The sequence below is a fragment of the Copadichromis virginalis genome, linkage group LG8, assembly GCF_057382275.1.
Source record: "Copadichromis virginalis isolate Kocher_CV1m ecotype Utaka linkage group LG8, C_Virginalis_male_GT1.1, whole genome shotgun sequence".
NCBI classification, from domain to species: domain Eukaryota; kingdom Metazoa; phylum Chordata; class Actinopteri; order Cichliformes; family Cichlidae; genus Copadichromis; species Copadichromis virginalis.
In genome coordinates, this window is record NC_140625.1 from 19,475,839 (window position 1) to 19,499,094 (window position 23,256).

At 40.9% G+C, this 23,256-nt stretch overlaps 2 protein-coding genes across 3 annotated transcripts in view; both read right to left on the reverse strand.

The window, feature by feature from the left end:
• Positions 1 to 2,636: 2,636 nt before the first annotated feature.
• The window catches only part of LOC146703244 (SH3 and cysteine-rich domain-containing protein 2-like), a 43,755-nt gene continuing 23,135 nt past the window's right edge, over positions 2,637 to 23,256 (reverse strand). The window contains exons 4-11 of one of the 2 annotated variants that reach the window (XM_085466370.1): positions 12,699 to 12,783; positions 12,394 to 12,506; positions 12,210 to 12,273; positions 10,171 to 10,214; positions 9,917 to 10,005; positions 6,262 to 6,313; positions 4,822 to 4,959; positions 2,637 to 4,573 (exon numbers count right to left, since the gene is read on the reverse strand). In XM_085466370.1, the coding sequence (XP_085322496.1) occupies positions 4,475 to 4,573; positions 4,822 to 4,959; positions 6,262 to 6,313; positions 9,917 to 10,005; positions 10,171 to 10,214; positions 12,210 to 12,273; positions 12,394 to 12,506; positions 12,699 to 12,783 (684 nt within the window). In that variant the 3' untranslated portion in view covers positions 2,637 to 4,474. Of the gene's footprint in view, positions 4,574 to 4,821; positions 4,960 to 6,261; positions 6,314 to 9,916; positions 10,006 to 10,158; positions 10,215 to 12,209; positions 12,274 to 12,393; positions 12,507 to 12,698; positions 12,784 to 23,256 lie in introns of both variants that reach the window. The other variant, XM_085466369.1, reaches the window with a different exon arrangement.
• LOC146703245 (uncharacterized) lies at positions 18,425 to 19,807 on the reverse strand. The gene is made up of 2 exons (XM_085467283.1): positions 19,148 to 19,807; positions 18,425 to 19,078 (listed from the first exon to the last, which is right to left on the reverse strand). The coding sequence occupies exons 1-2, from the start codon at positions 19,805 to 19,807 to the stop codon at positions 18,425 to 18,427; spliced, it is 1,314 nt and encodes a 437-aa protein (XP_085323409.1).

Here is a 23,256-nt window from a genome sequence, read left to right on the forward strand (position 1 = left end):
GTGGTGGAGGGGTGATGATTTGGGTTGGTTTTCTAGCTACGTGACCTGGGCACTTTCCGATCACTGGATTTCCTCTGTATACCAAAGTATTTACAGAATCAAATGCGAAGCCATGTGCTGGACAACTGAAGCAAATTAGGTCACGCAATGGGACAATGATCCTAAGCAAACAAGCAAATCTACAACAGAACCAAGGCAGTGCAATGGCCCAGTCAAAGTCCAGACATTAACCCAACTGAAATGCTGCGGTGCTGTGCATGAACACATCTCCATACATCTCAATGAACTGCAGCAATGCTGCAAAGACGAGCGGGCCAAAATTCCTCTACAGCAAAGTGAGAGACTGATGAAGTCATACAGAAAACAACTACTTTACATTATTGCTGCTAAAGGTGGTTCTACAAGCTACTGAATCATGGATCATGGGGTGTACTTACTTTTTCACAGTTCTGTACATAGAGCTTTCCAGAAACTTTGTTTTTTAAGGGAATATAGGTGTGAGCACTTTGGCCACTTTGTTTTTGTGCTACGCTGCCAGTGATGCTCAGCACTTGATCCCCAGCTCAAGAAACCACTATGGGGAAGTTTTACATAATATATGTGCACCACTTGAGCTGACTGGCTGAACTACATCCACAAGGTGGGCTGTTAAAATGTGTAATTCATAAACTGAAGTGATAATTTCATGGTGCAAACCTTCCACAGATTCATATGTTAATATCCTCGCCTGTAGACTTAGTGGAAGTGAGGGATTGGAGATTATTTTTATTTTGTGTATTTGATGCAGGGGTTTGTAAGGTGTCAGCAAGCGCCAGAAAGCTTTATTTTCAACTGACAGTGCATTCCTTTTCTCCTGCCTGCCTTTATTATCAATTGCTATTTTGAGCTTGGATTTTCTTCTAAAATTGGCATTATTGTTATATTCCTTCTTCCCGTCAACGCCCCGTGTGCTGTGTTCATCGCCCCTGCTGTGCATCTGCCCAGCTGCTGCTGCTCATTTTTTAAAGATGCATAGAAGTAAGTGTGAAATCTACAGGATGAGACATGATTGTATAACCTATCACACATTTAATGAGCCATTTCATATCATTTTCTGGGGCTAGGAGCAACCTCTTTTATGTACATGGTGTAGAATTATGGCCGCCCAAACTGAACACTTCAGCATTGATGTTGATGGATGTTGCGTGAAAGCAAAGTGAAAATGATTTGTTAAGGAAGACACGGCCACTAAGCTGTGCATCCTTGGTTTGTTGTTGCTGCTTGAGCCACACAAAGAGAATTTAAAAAAAGGCTTCAACTTCCTCAGCTCATTATAATGAAAGAGAGAGAGAGAGCAGAGTGGTACAGTAAGCGGAGAGCAGTGTCGGAGCACCACAGTCAGCAATTTTTATGAAATGTATGCGCGGCTTGATGTACTGCCAGTCGCACACTTTTCAGTCTCCTTCTCTGCAGAGATGAAAATCACATTTGATCCAGTTTGATAACAGAACTGGGTCATGGTTTGAGAAATGTTCCTGGCTCTACAGCAGGGACACACGCACAACCGTAACACATTCGTAGACACACAACACTCTCTATGCCTGCTTAGTATATAGTTGGCCAGCAGCCCCTCCGTCACCAATTAATTTTATTGGGAGTTAATCACATCATTCATGGTCTTTAAGAACAAGCAGTCGTCACTTTAAATCAAAGCTCTCAATGTACTTCAGTGATGTGGCCATGAATGGAGACATTCTATTTGGGTGAATGGTATCAATTTTATGTGCAAGATTACTCAGTAAATGTAAAGTTATAGCGAATACTTTCAGCTTTAAATAAATATCTCAGCAAGTACTTGTAATCACCAGAGCATGTAAGCTAATCTAATGACTGTTAGGTTGCTTTTTCTAAGTAACACTCTTATATTTTATAGGAGTGTTACTTAGAAAAAGGGATTTACTCCTGCCTTCTTCTCCTAATAGCAGCCAAAATTGGCAGCATTCCCACTGGCTTTAGCTTTGTGTTTTGTAGAAATTAGCTAATGTAGCATGCTAAGGCTATCCATTATAAACACAAGCTTGTTAGCATTTTCTTAAAATCGTTGCTCAAGGCCTCACTAGCAAAGACAATTACAGTTTACTATAAACCTTTAGCTAATATTCATTCGATTATTAATAAATTATTGAACAACACAGTCAGATGAGCTACATTTAAATTCTAGAAATTCAACACAAGGAAGAGGACCAGTCCAACACGCCTGTGATGTTGATGCCTCTTTGCAACAGAGCTGAATCAATTTTTCATGTGCAGTCCATGCTACTTCTTCAGGAAATGACCCAAATCCTTCCTAAAGCACTAGCCCTCTTGTAAAAGTGAACATTTATGAGTTAAAAAAAAACAGCTAGATTTAATCTTTATGTCAACATAAGGGTCCCTGATATTTAGTGATAAATGTAAGTGCACTGAGAAGAGTCAACATTTTGGTCAAGAGTTAAAAGCACTAAATTAAAGCAGCAATTTTCTGCCTTTAGTGATAAAACCAAAGAGTCGCAGAGAAATAGGTTATACTACCAAATATTTACTCTCCACAACTATTGCTGACTTCAAACTGAAAGCACAAAATTGGATAACAAAGACAAAAAGACACAGCATTTTAGAGTTCATTTAACTTTATTGAGAGCTGTGAAGGTCACAGAGCAGCTAGCCATGCAGAGAACTAGCCTGGTAGTGCGCATTTAGATTTTAGATTCACCTGGTAATACTGATCCTGAGCCAATTTTGGTTCTAGTCAGTGAGGATAATGTTTAAGAGTAGCATGGTACAGACTAATTCAAGATGTAAAAGCAAGTCCAAATTCAAATCCTTGCAAAAGCACACCGACACACGTGTGGATACACTGGAAATAAGCAGAGTATAAAATAAGGTGAGTGACTAGAACTGTTGTGCATAGTATCTGAAAAGACTTGTGCTGACAGGGGTAGTTGTTAATTGAGCAAAGAGATGCATACATAGGTAAGTAAGACAATAAATAGTAATTTCCTGTAAGTTGTAACTGAAATTAATGCCCTTAGTTGGGTCCTGGATAGCTGCAAACCTCTTAACCAGAGTGCTATTCAGAGCCGCTATATACAATATTTTTAAGGCTATTTACAAATACTGTCATAATTGTATTTACAGTTATTGCCACAACAAAGGCAGTCCGTGACTGCCTTATTGTTTTCAAATGACAGAGCAATAAACCAAGTGTCGTGAGGTGATTTAGTCTTTTTCCTAACCCTGGTCTCTCTTTAATACTTATCACTTATGTGTGCTGGGAGAAACTTGCCATTGATTTAAAATAACATAAACTTTTGAGTGTCTGAGAGACTGAAAGTTGGAAGAGTTTAATAAATCATCCTGGATTATTTCTTTGCTCTGCTCTGTCCAGGAGGAAAAGCAAGCACATCAAAAAGTCCTAACATTGACACCATCCTCATGCTGAAGTACACAACTAGATATGACCGCGAATATTACAGGACATTACATACAGATAGACATGGCTTGGTGTTTATATGATGAAGAAAGCAGATTCTAGTGGATGGTTTTTAACGCTACACTGAACAGAGTGAATTATGAAATCTGTGTGTGTAAAGAAAGTGCGACTGAAGGGCACACTGACAAAGAAACTCCCCGAGGTGCACGTAAAGCATTTGTCACATCAGAGCTGTGAAGAGCACAAATGTACGATATTCCAATCACCGGAGAGCAGTCTGAAATGTAAAAACCTCAGAATCTGTGTGTGTCATTAATAAAAGATGTAGCCGAGAAGACTTACTTTTATATATTATGTAATACCTGAATCTTTTTCTACTCGGAGCAGAAGTGACACATATCCATATCATGATGTAAAATGTGCTCATATAGAGCTGCAGTGTGGACATCCAAATATGGTTTAAATTCTCAGCTAAATCTATCAAATCCAGGCGGTTTAACAGGGTTTCAAACAAACAGCCAGACAGTGTGTTTGCACAACGCACCACAATAAACAGCTACAGACTTTCACAATGTCTCGTTTCCTCTACAAAAACAATGACATTAAGACAGTTTGCTTACAATGTCTCTTTAGGCTTGGACAAGCCTCGACATCATAATTAAAAAGTCCTCTCTTCTTTCTCACAAACAGATGGCCAATGGAGATGGCTATTGAGGTAGCCAGACTTCCTGCACACTTATCCTCTTCCACATAATGCTACATTTCATTTGTGAGGGTATAAAAAAGGAAAGCTGTGCTACAAGAAAAGTAGCTCTAAATAATTGCAAGGAAGCCCCTGCATCCTTTAGGTCTTAAACTGCGGTAAAAAGCAAAGTTGTGAGTTATCTTCCACTCACACTGCTTTCACTGCCACATTTTTGAGATGGAGGCGGGTGGTTGGTGGTCAGTGAGGTGTTGGCTAAACACTCCTGAGTATTCCTCCATCACTGTAACAAAATGAGGGTCAAGGCGAAAGCAGCACCGTCATATTTCTAGCAGACACTTCACAGGAACCAGGCCCCTCTTCTTCCCGCTGCTCAGCCGGAGGAAGCCGTCAATCTCCTCGTTCTTCCCGATACAGATCTGCAGAGGGAGAGTCAGACGGTGAGGAAAGGCAAGAAGAGAGGACAATGGAGCAGGTGGAAGGGCAAGTGAAATAAAAATAAATAAATATATGTGAGTTTCTGGACTGAGGCAAAAAAAAACCAAAAAAAACAAACAGTCATAACATGCAGTCCTCGGTAATCTCAGCAGTTTTTTGCATTCATTTGCATAGATTTTGAAAAGGCTTTCAGCGTGCAAGAGAAACTGTGTGTATTTTACAGTCTCACCTGGGACTCTTTCACAGTCATCTGGCCTTTGTCTCGGTTGCCGTGGAAACCAGTAGTGACCTTCCACACCCTCTCACCAGGGCGGATACGCTGCACAAAGTTGGCCGGAAAAAATCCCACCTTGTTTCTGCTTTTCCCCTGGCAAACACACCCAACCAAGGACACACACATGCACAAACATTTAGCCCGTTAGTCTAAACAGAGAGGAAAAAAAGGTCTGCACTGGTTGTAGTATAAAAATAGATCTCACTCACTGGGTTTTCACTCAACTTTGCTCACTCGCTTAAGGTAAATTATTTCATATCATGTCCGCTTATGTTCCAACACGAGTATGTTATTCAGAGGCAGCTTCCTCTGCAGCCCTCAAATAAGCATCACATTTGTAGCACAATAAGAAAAATGAATTAGAATGAACCGTCACAATTAGCAAGAAATCTGGAATTAAAAAGAGATTTCTGAGTTTTTGTTCCCTAATTAGCAACACAGCCACTAGACCAAAAAGCCCTAATCCCCTGCTATTCTCTTCAGAGACTCTGGCACACAAGCATACAAAACCCAGGAATGGAATGCTGGAGTTGCACAACTCAAAATTTACCCATTTTGCTGGCTTGGCTGAGTCCTTGCTTAAACTGAAAGCATATATAAAAGGGAAACAGCAGATTTCTGCAGAGTGTAAGTATCTCTTTTGGAAGGTGGTTTGTATGTTTTTTTTTGTTTTTTTTGTTGAAATAACAGTAGCACTGTTTGTGCATTTGTAGCTGAAGTCACTAGACTGTCCTGAATCAGTTTAAACACATTCTGAATGAAGAATTGTACTGCGTTTAAATCAAGTCACAAATATTGTTTTCTGAAGTAATTTGGTTTGTACTCTTTAAGAAGGAAAATAGAAAAATCCAACAAAAATATTTATTTACAGTCAATTTTAAACGAGCCCCTTGATGATCTTTTCATTCATTTAATTGAGGCTTCTTCGTTAACTAAAATTAGCCGCAGGAAAATAGTTCCTCTGCTGCCACCGTGTCGGGTAAGACAAGCTTTTACTTTTCCCTGATGTTTTGTTATGTGAAGATTTGTCTGTCCTTCTGCTGGTCAAGGTTAAAATCGCCTGCCGTCTCATTAAAACACAGATTGCAATCTGTCCTCTTCCTCTTCATGTTAACTAGCTCTGCTAACAGTCACACCTGCCTTACTTCAGGGCTCAACTATCAACTCTGTTACTGTGACCAAACAGCTCTGCTTTGAAAGGAAGTTCAGATGTCGAGCTGAGGGTCCCATGTGTGATTCTGATAAATATATTGAGATACCCTGGATAAGTAAATATGTTATTTACAAAAGCACTGGCTCAGTTAAAAAGAAAGAAAATGTAATGCTTCCGAATGACTTAGTGAATAGATAACACTTCGGTGCATTTCAATATAAAGTCTGTTTTATAAAGCCTACCTTCCACCAGTCTTCATTGGAATCATCTGTCACTTGAATTCTGTCACCAGGCCTGCAGAGAAAATAGAATATAGACCAGAGTGCAGTGAGCTGAGTATCCCTTGAGGAGGATTTTTACCACTTTAAAAGCAATAGTGTCAGGTTTGATGTTCACTTGTAATTTTATTCTATTTTTACCAAAAAAAAAACAAACCCCCCCCCCCAAAAAAAACAGTTAGTGTTAGATAAACATCCATCAATCCATTCGCTTCCGCTTATCCTTTTTAGGGTCGCGGGGGGTGCTGGAGCCTATCCCAGCTGTCATAGGGCGAGAGGTGGGGTACACCCTGGACAGGTCGCCAGTCTGTCGCAGGGCTAACACACAGAGGCATACAGTGAAAACTAATTCGACGCATATTGGCACCTATAGACTCTTTGTTGACTTTAGCTCTGCTTTCAATACGATACTCCCGGACAGACTAATAGATAAACTGCTGGAAATTGGACTTCCTTCCACCACCTGCCGCTGGATCAGAGACTTCCTCTCAGACCGTGTACAGAGAGTTAGAGTGGGGCCTCATCTTTCCTCAGCCCTCAGCCTCAACACCGGCTCTCCACAAGGCTGTGTACTGAGTCCCCTACTGTACACTCTGTACACACATGACTGTGTTAGTTCCCACCCAGACAACACAGTCATCAAGTTTGCAGATGATACCACTGTGGTGGGGCTCATCTCAGGGGGAGATGAGACTGCATACAGAGCTGAAGTTCAGAGGCTGTCAGATTGGTGTGCAGACAACAACCTGGACCTCAATACCACCAAAACAAAAGAACTGGTAGTTGACTTCAGAAGGAGGAAGTCCGAGCTGCAGCCTGTCAGCATCAACGGGGAGTGCGTGGAAAGGGTCTCCAGTTTCAAGTTTCTGGGTGTGCACATAGACACAGACCTCCAATGGAGCTCTAACACCTCTGCGGTCTTAAAGAAGGCCCAACAGCGTCTCCACTTTCTGAGAATCCTCAGAAAAATGGACCTGAAGAAGGAGCTGCTGACCGTCTTCTACCGCTGCTCCATTGAAAGTGTGCTGACATATTGCATCGGTGTGTGGTTCTCCAGCTGCACCACAGCACACAGAAAGGCACTCCAGAGGGTCATCAACATGGCCCAAAAAATCATTGGACATCCTCTTCCCTCCCTGAAGGACCTGTACAGCACTCGCTGTCTCAAGAGGGCACGCAGCATCCTACGGGACTGCACACACCCAGGACACCGGGTGTTTAAGCTGCTGCCGTCTGGCAGGAGGTTCAGGCTGCTGAGGTCCCGAACAAATAGACTCAAGGACAGCTTTTACAACAGGGCAATAGCCCTGATCAATGTAAATAGCTGACCTGACTGGATACCTCCCTGGACTTTTTAGGGGGAGGTAACAATGTTTAAAACGATAACAATAATATTTATATTTATAACAAGGTGCAATAATAATTAATGTGCAATAATAACAGTGTGCAATACACATACACTTATTCTTCTTTTTTATACTAAGTTAATATACTGTGTTGTGTTGTTTGTTACGTTGTGATGTGTCATATCGTGTCGTGTTGTGTTATATGTAGTGCCGACGTAGGACAGTTTTTCCAATTTCATTGTACTACTGTACTATGTATGACTGTGCAATGACAATAAAGAGTTATCTTATCTTATCTTATCTTAAATACAAGATACAATACTTCTGCTGTTTATCAACCCTTATTACAAAGTAAGAACTGGAGGTGGAGGTGGTATTTTTACATTGATGTAAACCATTTAGAGTTTTTCAAATGTCATTCAAAATACTAATAATAGCAGTAAGTATACAGCAGCAGAATAACACTGACCATTTTCAGGCTAGCGTGTGTGTTAAAGGGTTTGCCTGAACTGGAACACTTTTGATCAACCATTTGTGTCTTGGTGGGTTTTTTTTTAATGTGCTATATAACGAAAATGGACTTCACTATGTAATTGTTCACTCTTCTATTATGTATAATCCTGTAAATATCACAGCAGCCTGAGACGCTTCTTTCCATTAGTCTGAAGGCAACTGAAATAGCTGGCTTCATGCCGGACTGTGTACTTTGGTCAGTTTTCCATTAAAGTCACAACAGCAATCTTAATAGGCTGACCTAACTTTAATGAGCTGACCTTATTAAGGCCCAACAGTGGCTAAACTTCCTCCGTGTCCTTAGAAAGAATAACCTGGACTGGAAGATGCTGCTGGCCTTCTACTGGCTCCTCAGTGGCGAGTGTGCTCTACTACTGCCTTGGTGTTTGGTACGCAGGGGCCACAAATGAGAACAGGAAGGGTAATTAGGGTAATTAACAATGCCCCCCCCCAAAAAAAAAAAAAAAAAAAAAAATCATTGACTGCTCTCTGCCACCCCTGGAGCCCATCGCCAGATCCTTCTGTCTCAGAAAACCCAGGGCCATCATAGGTGACCCCGCCCACCACCTGTTTGACCTGCTGCCCTCTGGTCGGTGCCTCATGTCAATCAGGTCCCACACCTCCAGACTCACCAACAGCTTCTTCCCCTGGGTCATTCAGACTGTTAAAAAACACTAACCCCCCACACCACACCACAGCCCACCCATCTCATTAATCTGAGTCATGGTCTGAGTAACCCTCATCACTCAGGCCGCTCACACACAGACTCTATACTCAGACAGTCCTTTTCACTGCTTCCAAACACTTTGCTCTCCAAAGTGTGCCTTTCTTTTGCTTTGTATATGTATTCTTCTAGTTTGTATATATTTCTTCTGTTTGCTATTTATTCCTGATTTTTTTTAAACTCCTGCACAGTTGGCACTAAGCACCCATAATTCCACCTTACATATACAGTAACAATAAAAGGCTATTTTATTCCAACCAACATTTACTTATCACTTCTGACTTGTGTCTGCACACTTATCAAATAAAATTACAACAGCACAGTCAGCAGTCTCTGATGTCTAATAAACTGTTGCTATTTAAAAAAAAAAAAAGATTAGAATACTTGTCTATCATATAGTTCTGGTATTCCCAACCTAGTAGAGATATCGGTTTGTCTGAGCTTTTACTGTGAGTGGCTGATGCAGTACAGTACAAACATAGACATGTGTGCTGAAATCCCAAGAAAAATGCAGTTAGAGTTTCTTCAGATAATATTCATTAATAGAAACACAACTACTTTGTCTATATAAAGCCATAAGAAACATAACATTTAAGTGAAATGTAAGTGAATGCCATAAATTTACCAGACTGATGAATCCAGCAATGTCTGAACACTTATAACATTACTGAGCTTTCTTAGTGGACTGTTGTCCATGTAAAGAAATTCCTGATGTGCTGTCTTCTTGCACAGAATTATCCTCCAGATTACTGTTGGGTGTAATTCTACACTCAGCAGATTCCTGCATCTACTGACATACAAAAACTCCTTTTTTTTAAACACACAGTGCAGCTGTTTGTCCTTCCTGACCTCCCAGCAAGCTCTCCCTTTCCAACCGAACCATGCAACCCCCTACAATCATCCTGCTGGGCAGGCAGATGGTGGGTGAATGTCAGTAAAATTTTGTCCAGGTACACATTTTCTCATCTCTCGGAACTGAACAATATTGATAACAAATGACACACACACAAACAGTAAACAAAGGAATTTTACTAACTGCAGCTCCAAATCGTTCTTCTCCTGAGGCAGAAACTTGTAGAGCGCCACATAGGTGTGAATAGAGCGAACCTCCACTCGTTTTGGAGTCTAACAAAACAAAAACCAGATGGAAAATCAAGATTGCTTTTTTGCATGCTTCTCTTGTGGAATCATCAAACATAAAAATATTTTTTGACAGAATGCATTTGTAATAATTAAAAAAAAAGAAGCTGAAATAACAGAGGAATGCTGACTACACACTTTTAGACTGACCCGTTCTTCTGAATCAGCCTTCTCGCTTTCAGGAGGGGTGAGCACTGGAGAGACAGACACAGAAACCAAAGACAGATAATATGCATGAGACAAAGAAAGGTCACATAGAAAAAAAAAAAAGAAAAAAATCAAGAAAGAGGGGTGGTGTAAGAGAAAGAAAGAAAAGACAAGACACAGGAAGAGGGAGAGCTCTTGTCACTTTGTGGCAAACAAGTAAGGCAGAAGGGAAGGTCATTCACTATAAAGTCGCAGCAGTACAAACAGAGATGAACTCTTCTCCTGGGACTAAAGTCAAAGAGGAAAAGTGCAGAAGACACACACTACCACCTCTACACTGTACTGTATATTATGTTAATGTGGTCCTTTAACTCTTTGACATTTATTTAGCAATTGTCCTTTACCAGAAACACATCACAATGTATTAGAGCTGAACATTTGTTCTTTAAATACTCAAACTGTGTAACGTATTGTTTCAAAACGTGTTTTTATGCATTACATTTTTTCACTCAGTATTCAGATATTCTATAAAGTTGTTTTAATGACAAATTCTAGATTAATCCATTAACAATACCTATACAGTATCACTTTCAGGACCAACGTACTGGTGCATGTTTTTTCTTTTGTCAGTATGTAGTCATAAAATGTTACACAAAGACCCTACACAAGGAATACTTTGGGGGGGGGGGGGTGTTTGTTTTTGTAAACAATCAGTACGAGTCTGAAGCAACGCAATCTGAAACTAGAGCCCAGCTGCCAGAAGCAAGGAAAAATGTCAAAACTTAAAAAAGAAAAAGAGTAAACTACATCTACCAGAAGCTCTAAAGCTCACACATGGACATGCTCTGTCTCATTTGTTTAGTGTTAGCTTGAAATTAAAAATAGCTTTAAAAGAAAAGAAGGTGGGTTATGCAAGGGACTATTTCTTGGCTAAGCACAGTGACGTCCCTGGACTCTGGACCAGTTACCCAACAGTGATGAACAAATACTCAACTAATGTCTATATCTGTCCAGCATGAGATTTTAACCAGTCTTTTTTTTTTAAAGGGAAATTGTTACTGAATAAGAAACTACTGGTAGCATGAGACAATACCTGCATCCTACAGAGTATGCACAGGTAGTCCACCTCCTCTAGGATGGCACATTAATATGCACCATTTTCCAGGAGGTTCACCGTGTCTCCCAGCGCAGTCTCAAGAGCTTGGAAGAGATTCCAGGAGACTGGCAGTTAGGAGAGCTGAACAGGGTGGTAGAAGGTCCTTAACCCATCAGAAAGACCGGTATCTGTTCCTTTGTGCAAAGAGGAACAGGATGATGCCAGAGCTAAAAAAAAATGACCTCCAGCAGGACACTGGTGTGAATGCTTCTGACCAAACAGTCAGGCCACCCTCATGAAGTCTGTTCCTGAGAACCCAGTATCCTAGTTGCCCTGTGCTCATTACCCATGGAGCTCGACCGGCATTTGCCATAGAATAAAAGCAGGTCCACTGCCTTGTGATTTTCAAAGAAATAAGCATGTTCATACTGAGCACACATGAGAGATGTCAAAAGGTCTGGAGAAGAGCTGGAGAATGTTATGCTGCCTGTAACACATAATGCAGCATGATCAGTTTTGGTGGTGGGTCAGTGATGGTTTGAGAGGGAGGCACAAACATATACAGCCCAGGCAACAGCACCCTGACTCAGACTGTCCAGGAGCTCAGTGATGTCCTGGTCCAGATCTGGGAGGAGAACCTCCAGAACACCATCCATCATCTCATTAGAAGCATGCCTGACAATGTTGAGGAGGCTATACAATTAAATTAGTTGCTGAAATTAAATTTTGGCAAAATAAACATCAATTTTTTCACTTTGATTTTCAGTGTGTTTTTGAATCAAGTCCTCTGTAAGTTGATACTTTTCATTACAATTAAAACAGATACCCAGCATGATTGTTTTCCCCTATTGAGATCTGATGTTATGTTAAGAATAATCCTCAAGGAATTTTAGCATGACAACATAACAAAATGCATTTCCTGTATTCAAGAAAATATTTAACTTACTTCCTGGGATGTGATCCTCTTCAGCTATAGGCTGGTTTTCTAGTTTGTCTTGCAGTTTTTCTTCCTATGATAAAGACAGGAAGAACAATATTCTTGCAAGAAATTATATCAACATAGATTTTTCTGAATGATGAGGGTTGTCAGTGTATTTTATGTGTGTGTGTCTGCCTGTGTGCATTTATACCTCATGACAGGGTGATTCTGAGATACTGCTGAAGCTGGATTGACTCAACTGAGCCAGTGTCATTCCGTAGCGCAAGGCCTCATACACAGGATCAACAGTGCTATTATCTGCTTCTACATATGACCAGACGAAAAGGAAAAGATCATCATATGTGCAGTTTTATAGATGACACTATACTGAGACACACGCACACACGCACGCCTCTCATGTATAAAGCATTAAAGGCCGCAGACATGGTGATTAGTCATCCTCGGAGTCTAGTTATTTGCTGCTGAGATAAATCAGTCTGTGCTTCCATCACTCACCCTGCGCAGCAGGAGCCTCTCTAACCACACCCAGTGGATCAACGGTAAGAAGAGGAGAGCTGAAGTTTCTTTTAAAAGCTCCTGTCTGACATACCAGGAGAGAGACAGCAGAGAAGGAAAGAGAAAGGGAGAAATGTTACTTGAAGTGGAAAAATGCTTTTGTAGGCTTTATCAAAGAAAAGCAGAACATACTTATACATACTTACAGAAAATACTCATGAACTCTGAGTAATTGAAAAGGTTCAAATGTGAATGCACTCAAAAGAATCTTGTTTGTGCTTTTCAAAACTGCAAATTATATATTTTCTTTGAGTTTTATTCAAATTAAATAAAACTAATTTTTACCCATGTGAAAAATACTAAAACATACTGCAGTAAATAAAACGCAAAACGTGTTTTATTACACCTACGAGACCTCTTTTGCCTTTAGAAGCGCTTCAAGGCTTAGATTCAACAAGGTGCTGGAAACATTCCTCAGAGATTTTGGTCTGTATTGACATGACAGCCTCCCACAGTTGCTGCTCATCTGTGATACAAATCTCTTGTTACACGACAGCTTAAAGGTACTCTATTGGATTCAAATGTGGTGGCTCTGGAAGCAATTTACGCAGACCAAACTCATTGTCGTATTCAGGGAACCACTTTGACATTATTTGAGCTTTGTGACATGGTGTGTCATCCTGCTGGAAGCAGCCATCAAAGGATGCGTACACTGTGGTCTTAATAGGGATGGACACGGTCAGCAACAATACTTAGGCAGGCTGTGGGGTTTAAATGACGCTCACTTTGTACTGAGGGGCCCAAATGTGCCAAGAAAACTTCCCCCACACCATCACCGCCATAAACCACCAAAAGCTGAAGGCAGGATAGCTCCATGCTTTCATGTTGTTTGTGCTCAACAGAACAGACAATGTCTTTCAGTCCTCTATTGTTCAATTTTGGTGAACCACTCTATTTGAGAGCCTCATTTTTCCTCTTCTTAACTACCAGGAGTGGCACCGGCTGTGGTCTTCTGCTGCTGCAGCACATTTGCATGCAGGTAATCAAATACAACTCTTCTGTCAGATGACACTAGCATCACAGAGATATGCACACATATCTGGTGACTGAAAGCATAATGGTCCAAAGTAACAAAGGCAAAATATTACTGCTGGGATGTCGTGTGAGACAACAGACTATAAAGGTGCACCTTAAAATATGGCAAAAATGAAGGGATATTTATCAAAGCACATACTAAGGTAGTTCATGTGTCTTGAACGCAATAAATGCAAAATATTGTTCATATTTTTCCATCAGAGGCTTAAATTTTATGGATTGTAGCATGAAGGAATGCATTCCTGATGAATGAGCAGGCAGTGGTTCAGTACTGACCCCCCCCCTGGCTAACCAGTGGCAGTCAACATCTGACAAGGTGTTAATTTTTGTTAGCATGACGTTTACAAGCAAAGTGTGTTAGCACTACACTAAGCATTAGATGATTTGTTGGAGAAATGTCTAAAAACACTGCTGTACCTTTTATATGCCTGCCTTCAGGAAGATTTAATCACGTGGTGTCTGCATTAATTCGTCACAAAGGTTTGTCACTGTCAAACTGAAGCTTGCCAGTACAGATCTGATACTGTACTCCTTTGATATCTGATTGTGTTTCTTTATTTAGTAAGAGAAACATGTTTAGCTACAGGACGTGACTCAGAGATAAATTTCAAAGCCTTGTTTTTCATGAAAGGGACACAAAATAGAAACAGTTTCTAAAGAATCTCAGCTTTATTTAAGCTCTTAGATTTTTTTCTTCTTTCATCTTTTTGTGATATATTGTTACGTCCCCTGGCTAGTCTAGGGGGTTGAAGGGACGAACATAAATGTGGATAGAGAAGGAGGAGCCAAGATGGTAAATTTAAAAGGTTTATTTAATACTGGTGATGGGACGTGGGTTCAGACCGAGGTGTAACGTCAGGGAGAGCCAAGGCCAACATAACAAACAAAACATCCCTGACGTAGAAATAAAAGAAACTTACCTAACTCCAAAGAAACAAAATATACAACCTATAACCATAACCTACCTAACAACACATAAACAGGAGAAAACAGGGTGTCAAAACAAAAGGCAGCTCTCCCCTACAAGCAGTCTGAACATGAAACAATAATGCTCACACAAAATACAAAGGCATGCAAGCCTGCACCAGTATGGCAACCAAAATGGCCAGAGGGCCCAGAAGCACAGCTCCACAGGCCTTAAATAGTGCTCTGCTGATTACCAATCAGCCGGACTCTGCACAGCATCCAATCAGGACAGAGGAGGTGGAGCCTGAACAAAACAAAGGGTTAATAGGGAGAAGAGACATCCTCCTGGGGGATGTAACACCCCCACCCAGAAAAACAAACATAAGTTTGTTAACCTTACACCATCACATTCTTGAGAGGGCATCGGCCACAATATTTTCACATCCTCTTTTATGCTTTATTTCAATGTTGTAGTTTTGTGAAATTAAAGCCCACCTCATCAGTCGCTGATTGTTGTTATACATACGAGAGAGGAACACGAGAGGATTGTGATCAGTGAAGACCTCTACAGGTTGGGAAGTAGATCCCACATACACGTCAAAATGCTGAAGAGCCAGAAGCATGGCCAGAGTCTCCTTTTCAATTGTCGAGTACCGCCTTTGATGAGTATCGAACTTCTTGCCAAAGAAGCAGACAGGATGACTCACTCCTTGTCCATCATCCTGAAGAAGAACAGCTCCAGCCCCCACCTCACTGGCATCCACTTCAAGCTTGAAAGGTTTAGAAAAGTCTGGAGCGACAAGAACAGGTGAACTCGACAGAAGACCTTTTGCACATTCAAAAGCATGTTGACACTCAGGACTCCAAATGAATGGTACCTTCGGGCTGCACAGGTTTGTCAGTGGTGTTACGACTTCAGAAAAATTCCTACAGAAACACGTAGTAACCAACCATCCCCAGAAATCTGCGCAGCTCACGGCGTGTTGTTGGCACAGGAAAGTTAAGAATGGCATTAACCTTTGCACTGATTGGGCGAACCTTGCCCTGCCCAACTTCCTTTCCAAGGTAGGTCACTGTAGCCTTACCAAACTCGCATTTAGCCAAGTTGAGGGTCAAGGAAGCATCAGCTAAACGCTTGAACACAGTGGTTAAGGTGTCAACATGCTCTGACCAGCTGGAAGAATAGATGACCACATCATCAAGATAAACATTACAGTTTGCCACACCAGATAATACAGTTGACATTAACCTCTGAAAGGTAGCAGGAGCATTTCTCATTCCAAATGCCATAACTGTATATTGTAAAAAGTGATCAGGTGTTACGAAAGCTGAGATTTCTGATGCTCTTTCTGTCAGAGGTACTTGCCAATAACCTTTAAGAAGGTCAAGCTTACTCACATAAGCAGCAGAGCCGACGCTGTCAATACAGTCCTCAACACGGGGCAGTGGGAAGGAATCAGGTACTGTTACTGCATTTACCTTGCGGAAATCTGTGCAAAACCGAGGTGTTCCATCTGATTTTGGCGTAACCAGGCACGGAGAACTCCATGGACTATAGCTTGGGATAGCCAATCCATGCTTCAGAAGGTAGTCTACTTCTGTGTTCATCATTTCCCTTTTTGCCATATTCACACGGTAAGCATGCTGCTTAATAGGCACGGCATTCCCAACATCAATGTCGTGCTCTATTACAGTAGTACGGGAAGGCATGTCCCCAAAGAGTGTTAAATGAATGGTGACGAGCCTTTCAATGTCCAACTGTTGCTCACGGGTCAAGTGAGACAGATATATAGACAACTGGGACAGTACCTCAGAATTAAGCATTCTGGCAGCTGGCATCACAAAGTTTGAGCCCATCTTCATCTAAACTTGACCTCAATCCTGAGGAAGAGTTCAACAAGAGAGGTTCTGGAGATGAGATTGGCTCGGACGGAGATGCCACAGACTTATCTGCAGGACCACAGAGAGAGTCAGCTCTAGAATGAAAAGATTTGAGCATATTGAGATGGCACAAGCGTGTTTTACACTTCCTGTCTGGGGTTTTAATCACATAGTCAGTGTCATTTACTTTCTTATCCACCTGGTATGGTCCACAGAAGCGGGCAGACAATGCAGAGCTAGCAGTTGGTAGAAGAACCAAAACCTTGTCACCTGGATTGAAAGATCGAGGAACGGCTTTCTTATCATACCAACTCTTCATCTTCCCCTGAGCAGAGGAGAGGGCTTCTGCAGCTGCCAACCTGGCCTTATGGAGGCACTCTCTGAACTGTGAAACATAATCCAGAACATTAGTTTTCACAACATGGTCTGTTGACAAGAACTGTTCTTTCAACAACTTCAAAGGTCCCCGGACAGAATGACCAAACACTAGTTCATTTGGGCTAAACCCAAGGGACTCTTGCTTAGCTTCGCGCATGGCAAACACCATCAGAGGTACTCCCTCATCCCACTCTTTTGCAGTATCCAAGCAGTATTTCTGCAATGTTGCCTTGAGTGTCTGATGCCAGCACTCCAATGCTCCTTGAGACTCAGGATGGTATGCACTTGACACAACATGCTTAATCCCCAGAGTCTGCATGACCTGCTTGAAAAGTTTAGACAGAAAGTTAGTTCCTTGGTCTGTCTGGACTACTTTTGGTAAACCAAAAGTAGTGAAGAACTTTGTCAAAACTTTAATCACCAAAGGTGCAGTTATTCTTCTGAGTGGGACAGCTTCTGGAAAACGAGTCGAAGTACACATTGCAGTCAGTAAAAACTGATTACCATTCTTTGTCTTGGGCAATGGACCAACACAGTCCACAATGACACGTTCAAAAGGTTCACCAAGTACTGGTATAGGATGAAGAGGAGCTATAGGAACTGTCTGGTTTGGCTTTCCTGCAATCTGACATGTTTTACAAGTGCGGCAAAACTCAACTATATCAGCCTTCAATCCTGGCCAAAAGAAATGGTTGAGTATCTTGTTGTACGTTTTTGTAACTCCCAAATGACCAGACAGAGGGTGCTCATGTGCAAGGGAGACTACGTAGTGACGATACTCAAGAGGCACAACAATCTGATAAGTAGTGCTCCAGTCACAGTCATCAGAACAGCTTTCCTCTACGTCTGCTGTTAGACTTGGGTGGGCAGTCCACTTGCGCATCAAGACCCCATCTTCCAAGAAATAAGAAGCCTTTTTATTTCCTGTTTCAGAAAGAGAAGTAAAGCATTTAGTCAATGAGGGATCAGACTTCTGAGCAGCAACAAGGCTTTCACGTGTGACTGGCAAGTCTAACTGTGGAAGATGTAGATCCTTCCACTTCTCAGTAGTATCCTTTGAACCACTTTTAAGATCAATCAGGGTTTGCAAATCATCTGTAGCCAGAGCCAACGAAGAGTCTGACAAATCAATTTCTGCAGCTTTACGTCTTGCTTGAGCCCTGGTGAGAACACAAGCAGGAAAAACAGATGGGAAACATGTTGCTAGGTCGTTGCTCTTCAAGTTTGATTCTGGATCATTTGTTACTTCGGGAACAGGTTGCACTTTTCCACCAGCAATATCATTTCCCAAAATGAACTGCACCCCTTTTATGGGAAGTGAGGGGCGTGCTGCCACAGAGAAGATGCCATTAACCAACTTTGACTTGATGTGTACATAATGCAAAGGAGCTTCAACATAGCCCATTTCAACTCCTTGAATCAGAACACTACCATGACAAGAGGAATGGTCACTCAGGGGTAATACATCAGATAAAAATCACAGATCTTGACCCTCCCGTATCTCTGAGTATTCGAATGGGTTTTTCATCCTCAGGCTTCCCAGTCAATGACACAGTGCCATCTAAGAGGAAGGGTTTGAAGCAGGGATCAACTCCTTCACTTTGGTCCCTTCTCTCAGCACGGATGGTTTTAATTAAGCCTACTCCTTTTGGTGACTGGTTCTTGCGCTTCAAAGCGGGACATTCAACAACAACATGACCAAGTTTATGACAATAGAAACATTCCCTTTCAGTCCTTGGAGCAAAAGTCTGTCGTGGGCTTGAAGGATCCTTTCGTGGGGGAGGTTCTCTGGTGGTAACTTCACGTTTCTGCACAAAAACAGTTTTATGAGTCAGCACAAATTCATCAGCTATCACAGCTGCTTCTTTCAAAGTGGAAACCTTCTGTTCATTAAGGTGTACAACAATGCGTTCTGGCAGGCCATTTTTGAACTCTTCCAGCAGTATCAGTTCACGTAAGGAGTTGTAGTCAGGAACTTTACTTGCTGTTATCCATCTATCAAAAAGAGTAGCTTTTTCACGAGCAAACTCTACAAAAGTCTGATTTGCTGTTCTTTTGTGATTGCGAAAGCGTTGCCTATACGCTTCGGGAACAAGTTCATAAGCAGCAAGGATAGCAGACTTCACTACATCATATTTCAAACTTTCTTCCAAAGACAAAGCAGAACAGACTTCTTGTGCTTTGCCTACCAATTTGCACTGAAGAAGCAATGGCCAAACTTCTCTCGGCCAGTGCAATGAGGCAGCCACACGTTCAAACACATTGAAATATGTATCAACTTCTGATTCACGAAATGAAGGTACCAACACAATGTTTTTACTCACATTGAAACCACCTGGGTTTACAGGGGAGGAGGTTGTTTCACCAACAGATGAATTTGCAGAACTAGGTTGAGTAGTAGTACTTCTTGAAGTCTGTGCCTGTAACTCCAACTGACGCAGTCTGACCTCCCTTTCAATCTGCAACTCCAGCTCCAACTTTTTCAGCTTTAACACCTTTTCTGTCTCTGCTTCCAACCTGCGAAGTTCCAACTCTGCCTGACGAGCTTGGGCTTTATCCTGAGCCTCAAATTGTAATTTAGCCAAACGTACCTTGAGTAATACTTCTTGTCTTGAACGAGGAGAAGATGGAGTAGCAAAAGAAGGTGAGCCATTAGTGCTTAAATTTTCCACCATTTGTTGCTCCACAGCAGCAGGGTTTTGCCCTTGGTCCTTTAACACAGCAGGCTTCAGTCCTTCATTAGGGGTCCTGTCAAGAGGAACTGGCAAACGAGGTGATTTAGAAACAGGAAGCAGGCCTTCTTCCACAAGTTTGTTTGAAACAGCAGTTTTCAAGTCCTCTTTCACCATTTGCCTTGATACATTTAACTCAAAGTGTGCTGCTATAGCAAACAAATCACATTTTCTACACGCATTTAGCTCCTCCCAAGAAGGATTACTCAAAAATGCACTCAAAGCAAAAACACCAGTTGCCATACTAACTACCTCTGCCAAATACACCAGCAGAAACAAACAACTCCAAACCTTCACCATCCACAAATGGATTAACCAGGACTTTTATCCCGGACGAGCCGCCAATTTATGTTACGTCCCCTGGCTAGTCTAGGGGGTTGAAGGGACGAACATAAATGTGGATAGAGAAGGAGGAGCCAAGATGGTAAATTTAAAAGGTTTATTTAATACTGGTGATGGGACGTGGGTTCAGACCGAGGTGTAACGTCAGGGAGAGCCAAGGCCAACATAACAAACAAAACATCCCTGACGTAGAAATAAAAGAAACTTACCTAACTCCAAAGAAACAAAATATACAACCTATAACCATAACCTACCTAACAACACATAAACAGGAGAAAACAGGGTGTCAAAACAAAAGGCAGCTCTCCCCTACAAGCAGTCTGAACATGAAACAATAATGCTCACACAAAATACAAAGGCATGCAAGCCTGCACCAGTATGGCAACCAAAATGGCCAGAGGGCCCAGAAGCACAGCTCCACAGGCCTTAAATAGTGCTCTGCTGATTACCAATCAGCCGGACTCTGCACAGCATCCAATCAGGACAGAGGAGGTGGAGCCTGGACAAAACAAAGGGTTAATAGGGAGAAGAGACATCCTCCTGGGGGATGTAACATATATGCTGAAAATAATATATCAGGTAAATCGCTTTAATCTCTGAATTACTTTTAGCACAGTTGTACTTAAAAAAAAAACAACACTTTCAAGGTTGTGTTTTATTTTTAGATTAAAACAATCTCATGAAAATTCACGAGATGTTTTTCTATACAAAAATATTTCACAAGGTCAAAGCACACCATACCAGAAATTACTGATAAACAATTGCCATCTACCAACCCCAATTATCACTAAATGATTTATTCCAGGATCTACAATTTTAAAAATAATAAAAGAAACTGGCAGCTGTGATCATTTATTGTAGCCACAGCCACCCTGGGGCGCACTGACAGAGGCGAGGCTGCCGGACTCTGACCACCACCAGTTTTAAGGTACAGAAGGAGATGATGGCTATTTTCAGGCCAGACAGACAAGATCTTGCCCAGAATTTTTTATTTCTTTTTTAATCTGCTTGTTCCCAGAAAATAACCTTCAGCTCTAGACAGAAATGACTGCATAAAACTGAACAGTGAAGCTTTTTGTTAAAAGGGACAATATCAGAAATACACATTGAGATAAATATCTGAACATATCTGCCTAATCAAACCCACTAATGAGAGTACTGCAGTTTGTGTATTTGAAGTATTACAGACTGAATGCATGTGGTAACAGTTACGGGGGGAGGGATGCAAATCAAATGTTTACTCTCACTGTATTTTAACATTACAGCCATTGATGGCATTTGACTGGCAAAATATTAGTTGACTTTTATAACGAAATGAAACCTGTTTGACAGTGTGCACAGCTATCGGTGGGTCTACAAAACTAAACAATGATCATTACTGCACTTTCTGAAAGTTGATCAGACATTACAGGAACAAAAAAAGGAGCTGAATGCTGCGGATGCACACCTTCTCGGTGAGGTGACTTCGTCCACTGTGCCCTGCTATTAGTCATAGACTCGTGCTGTGTTCAGCATAAAAGTGCACCATAGACAGGATAAAAGATGGATGTAGCTACCATGATGTCACCCAGTGTTTTGTTTTGAATCTGGGTCTGATTACGGGGCACATCTGAATGTGAAACTGCTCATTGAATTGCTCATTAGCTAATGAGCTTACCCTGGATAGTCTCCTATAGACTTCTATAGATCAGATGATCATACACTGATGAAAAAAGGCCAATTATTACCAAACCTCCTTATTAACAACGGTAATATATAGTTTTACTCCCAGAATTATGTCATTTGTAGTACTTATTAGTACTTCCTGTTGCTAGTACTAACTACAGGTTAGCAGATTATCTCTGTCCTTATGTGCATTAATAAGGCTAAGTCATAAGTTCTCAATAAAATCGTTACATTTGTACTTTTTGTATTTTTATTATTAATGAATCTGTGTGCCATCTCCTAAACTGCCTAAATTATTCAATTCACAATTTGTTTTTTTAAGTCTATGCCATTAATCTTCTTTTTATGCATTGTTGTACCTTTAGCATAGAGACACAGATAAGCAACTAAAGCCAAGTCCAGGTATTAATGCTGTCTTTCACTGAATATTTTAAATATCATCCCTTTTTTAATCTGTTTATCACAAGGTTCTTTACAGGAATTTGGACACACACACACACACACACACACACACACACACACACACACACACACACACACACACACACACACATCTCAGTAAATAAATATAGCAAATGCTTCACTCTCACACTTTTGCTAATTACTGAGAGACAACTGGGCTCAACTATACAACAAATGCTCCCAATTAAAATAAACTGTGCTCAAAACTGTAGGTAGAAAATGTTCTTAAGCACACAAACCTTTCTTTCACATTAAAGAGTGAGCGGTAACTTTATTTATCCAGAACCCGGATCACTCAGTAGCTTAAATCTCTATGCACATCTCCATATTTCAAAAGCAAGCAGGCCATCACTTTACACATACCTACTGTCTCTAAGACAAGGACAGCTGTGAACCCCAGATGTTTTAAATTTTTACCCAGCCTTTATTTATTTGTATTTAACCCTTATCATATTTTCTTTTAACTGAAAACAGGTTTTTGTTTAAGTATCACAATATCTTACGATTGTGACAGTATTACTGGAATGGCTTAGTCTTTAGGGGAGCAGACAAGCTGAAAGTTCACACCTATTTAAGATCAAAACTGGATTCAGATTTCTGAACTGTATAAAGACTTCACACAGAAGCAACGATTTTGTGCAATGCAGCAGGCCTAGTTCTAATAATACTGTAATTCATCTTTAATTCAAATTAGCATTGATTAGCAAAAAGTTGTCATGATTCCAAGCCAATTTAAAGCTGCTTGATTCTGGAGACGTTTTAAAGTAATTGGTCATATATCGGTGCACTCAGCAAATGGGTTGAGAGTGAGCCAAGAAGAGCGCAGTCATCAATATCTCTCTTGTGCTTTCTAAGGTCTAAGCCACTCAGATTTTTTTGTTTGACCATTCTCCTCATGTAATAATGCTTGTTTAAGATTTTTTTTCATTACTCAAACCCAAGAGAATAAATTTCAAAGGAAAAAATATACTGTTCATTTGTTAAGCTTTGAATTTTTTTCTTTCTTCTTCTGGGTCACGTAACTCTTATAACAATGATATGACATTAAATTAAAAAAATAATACTTCTGGGATCGTTAGGCTCTGTTAGTTATTACT

What these genes read in the sequence shown, in the direction of transcription:
- LOC146703245 (XM_085467283.1), bottom strand. Translation starts at nt 19,807, where the DNA reads ATGGTGAAAGAGGACTTGAAAACTGCTGTTTCAAACAAACTTGTGGAA. An exon ending in TGCTTCTTCAGTGCAAATTG is followed by an intron (nt 19,079 to 19,147) that starts GTAGGCAAAGCA and finishes GATGTAGTGAAG; the next exon opens with TCTGCTATCCTTGCTGCTTA.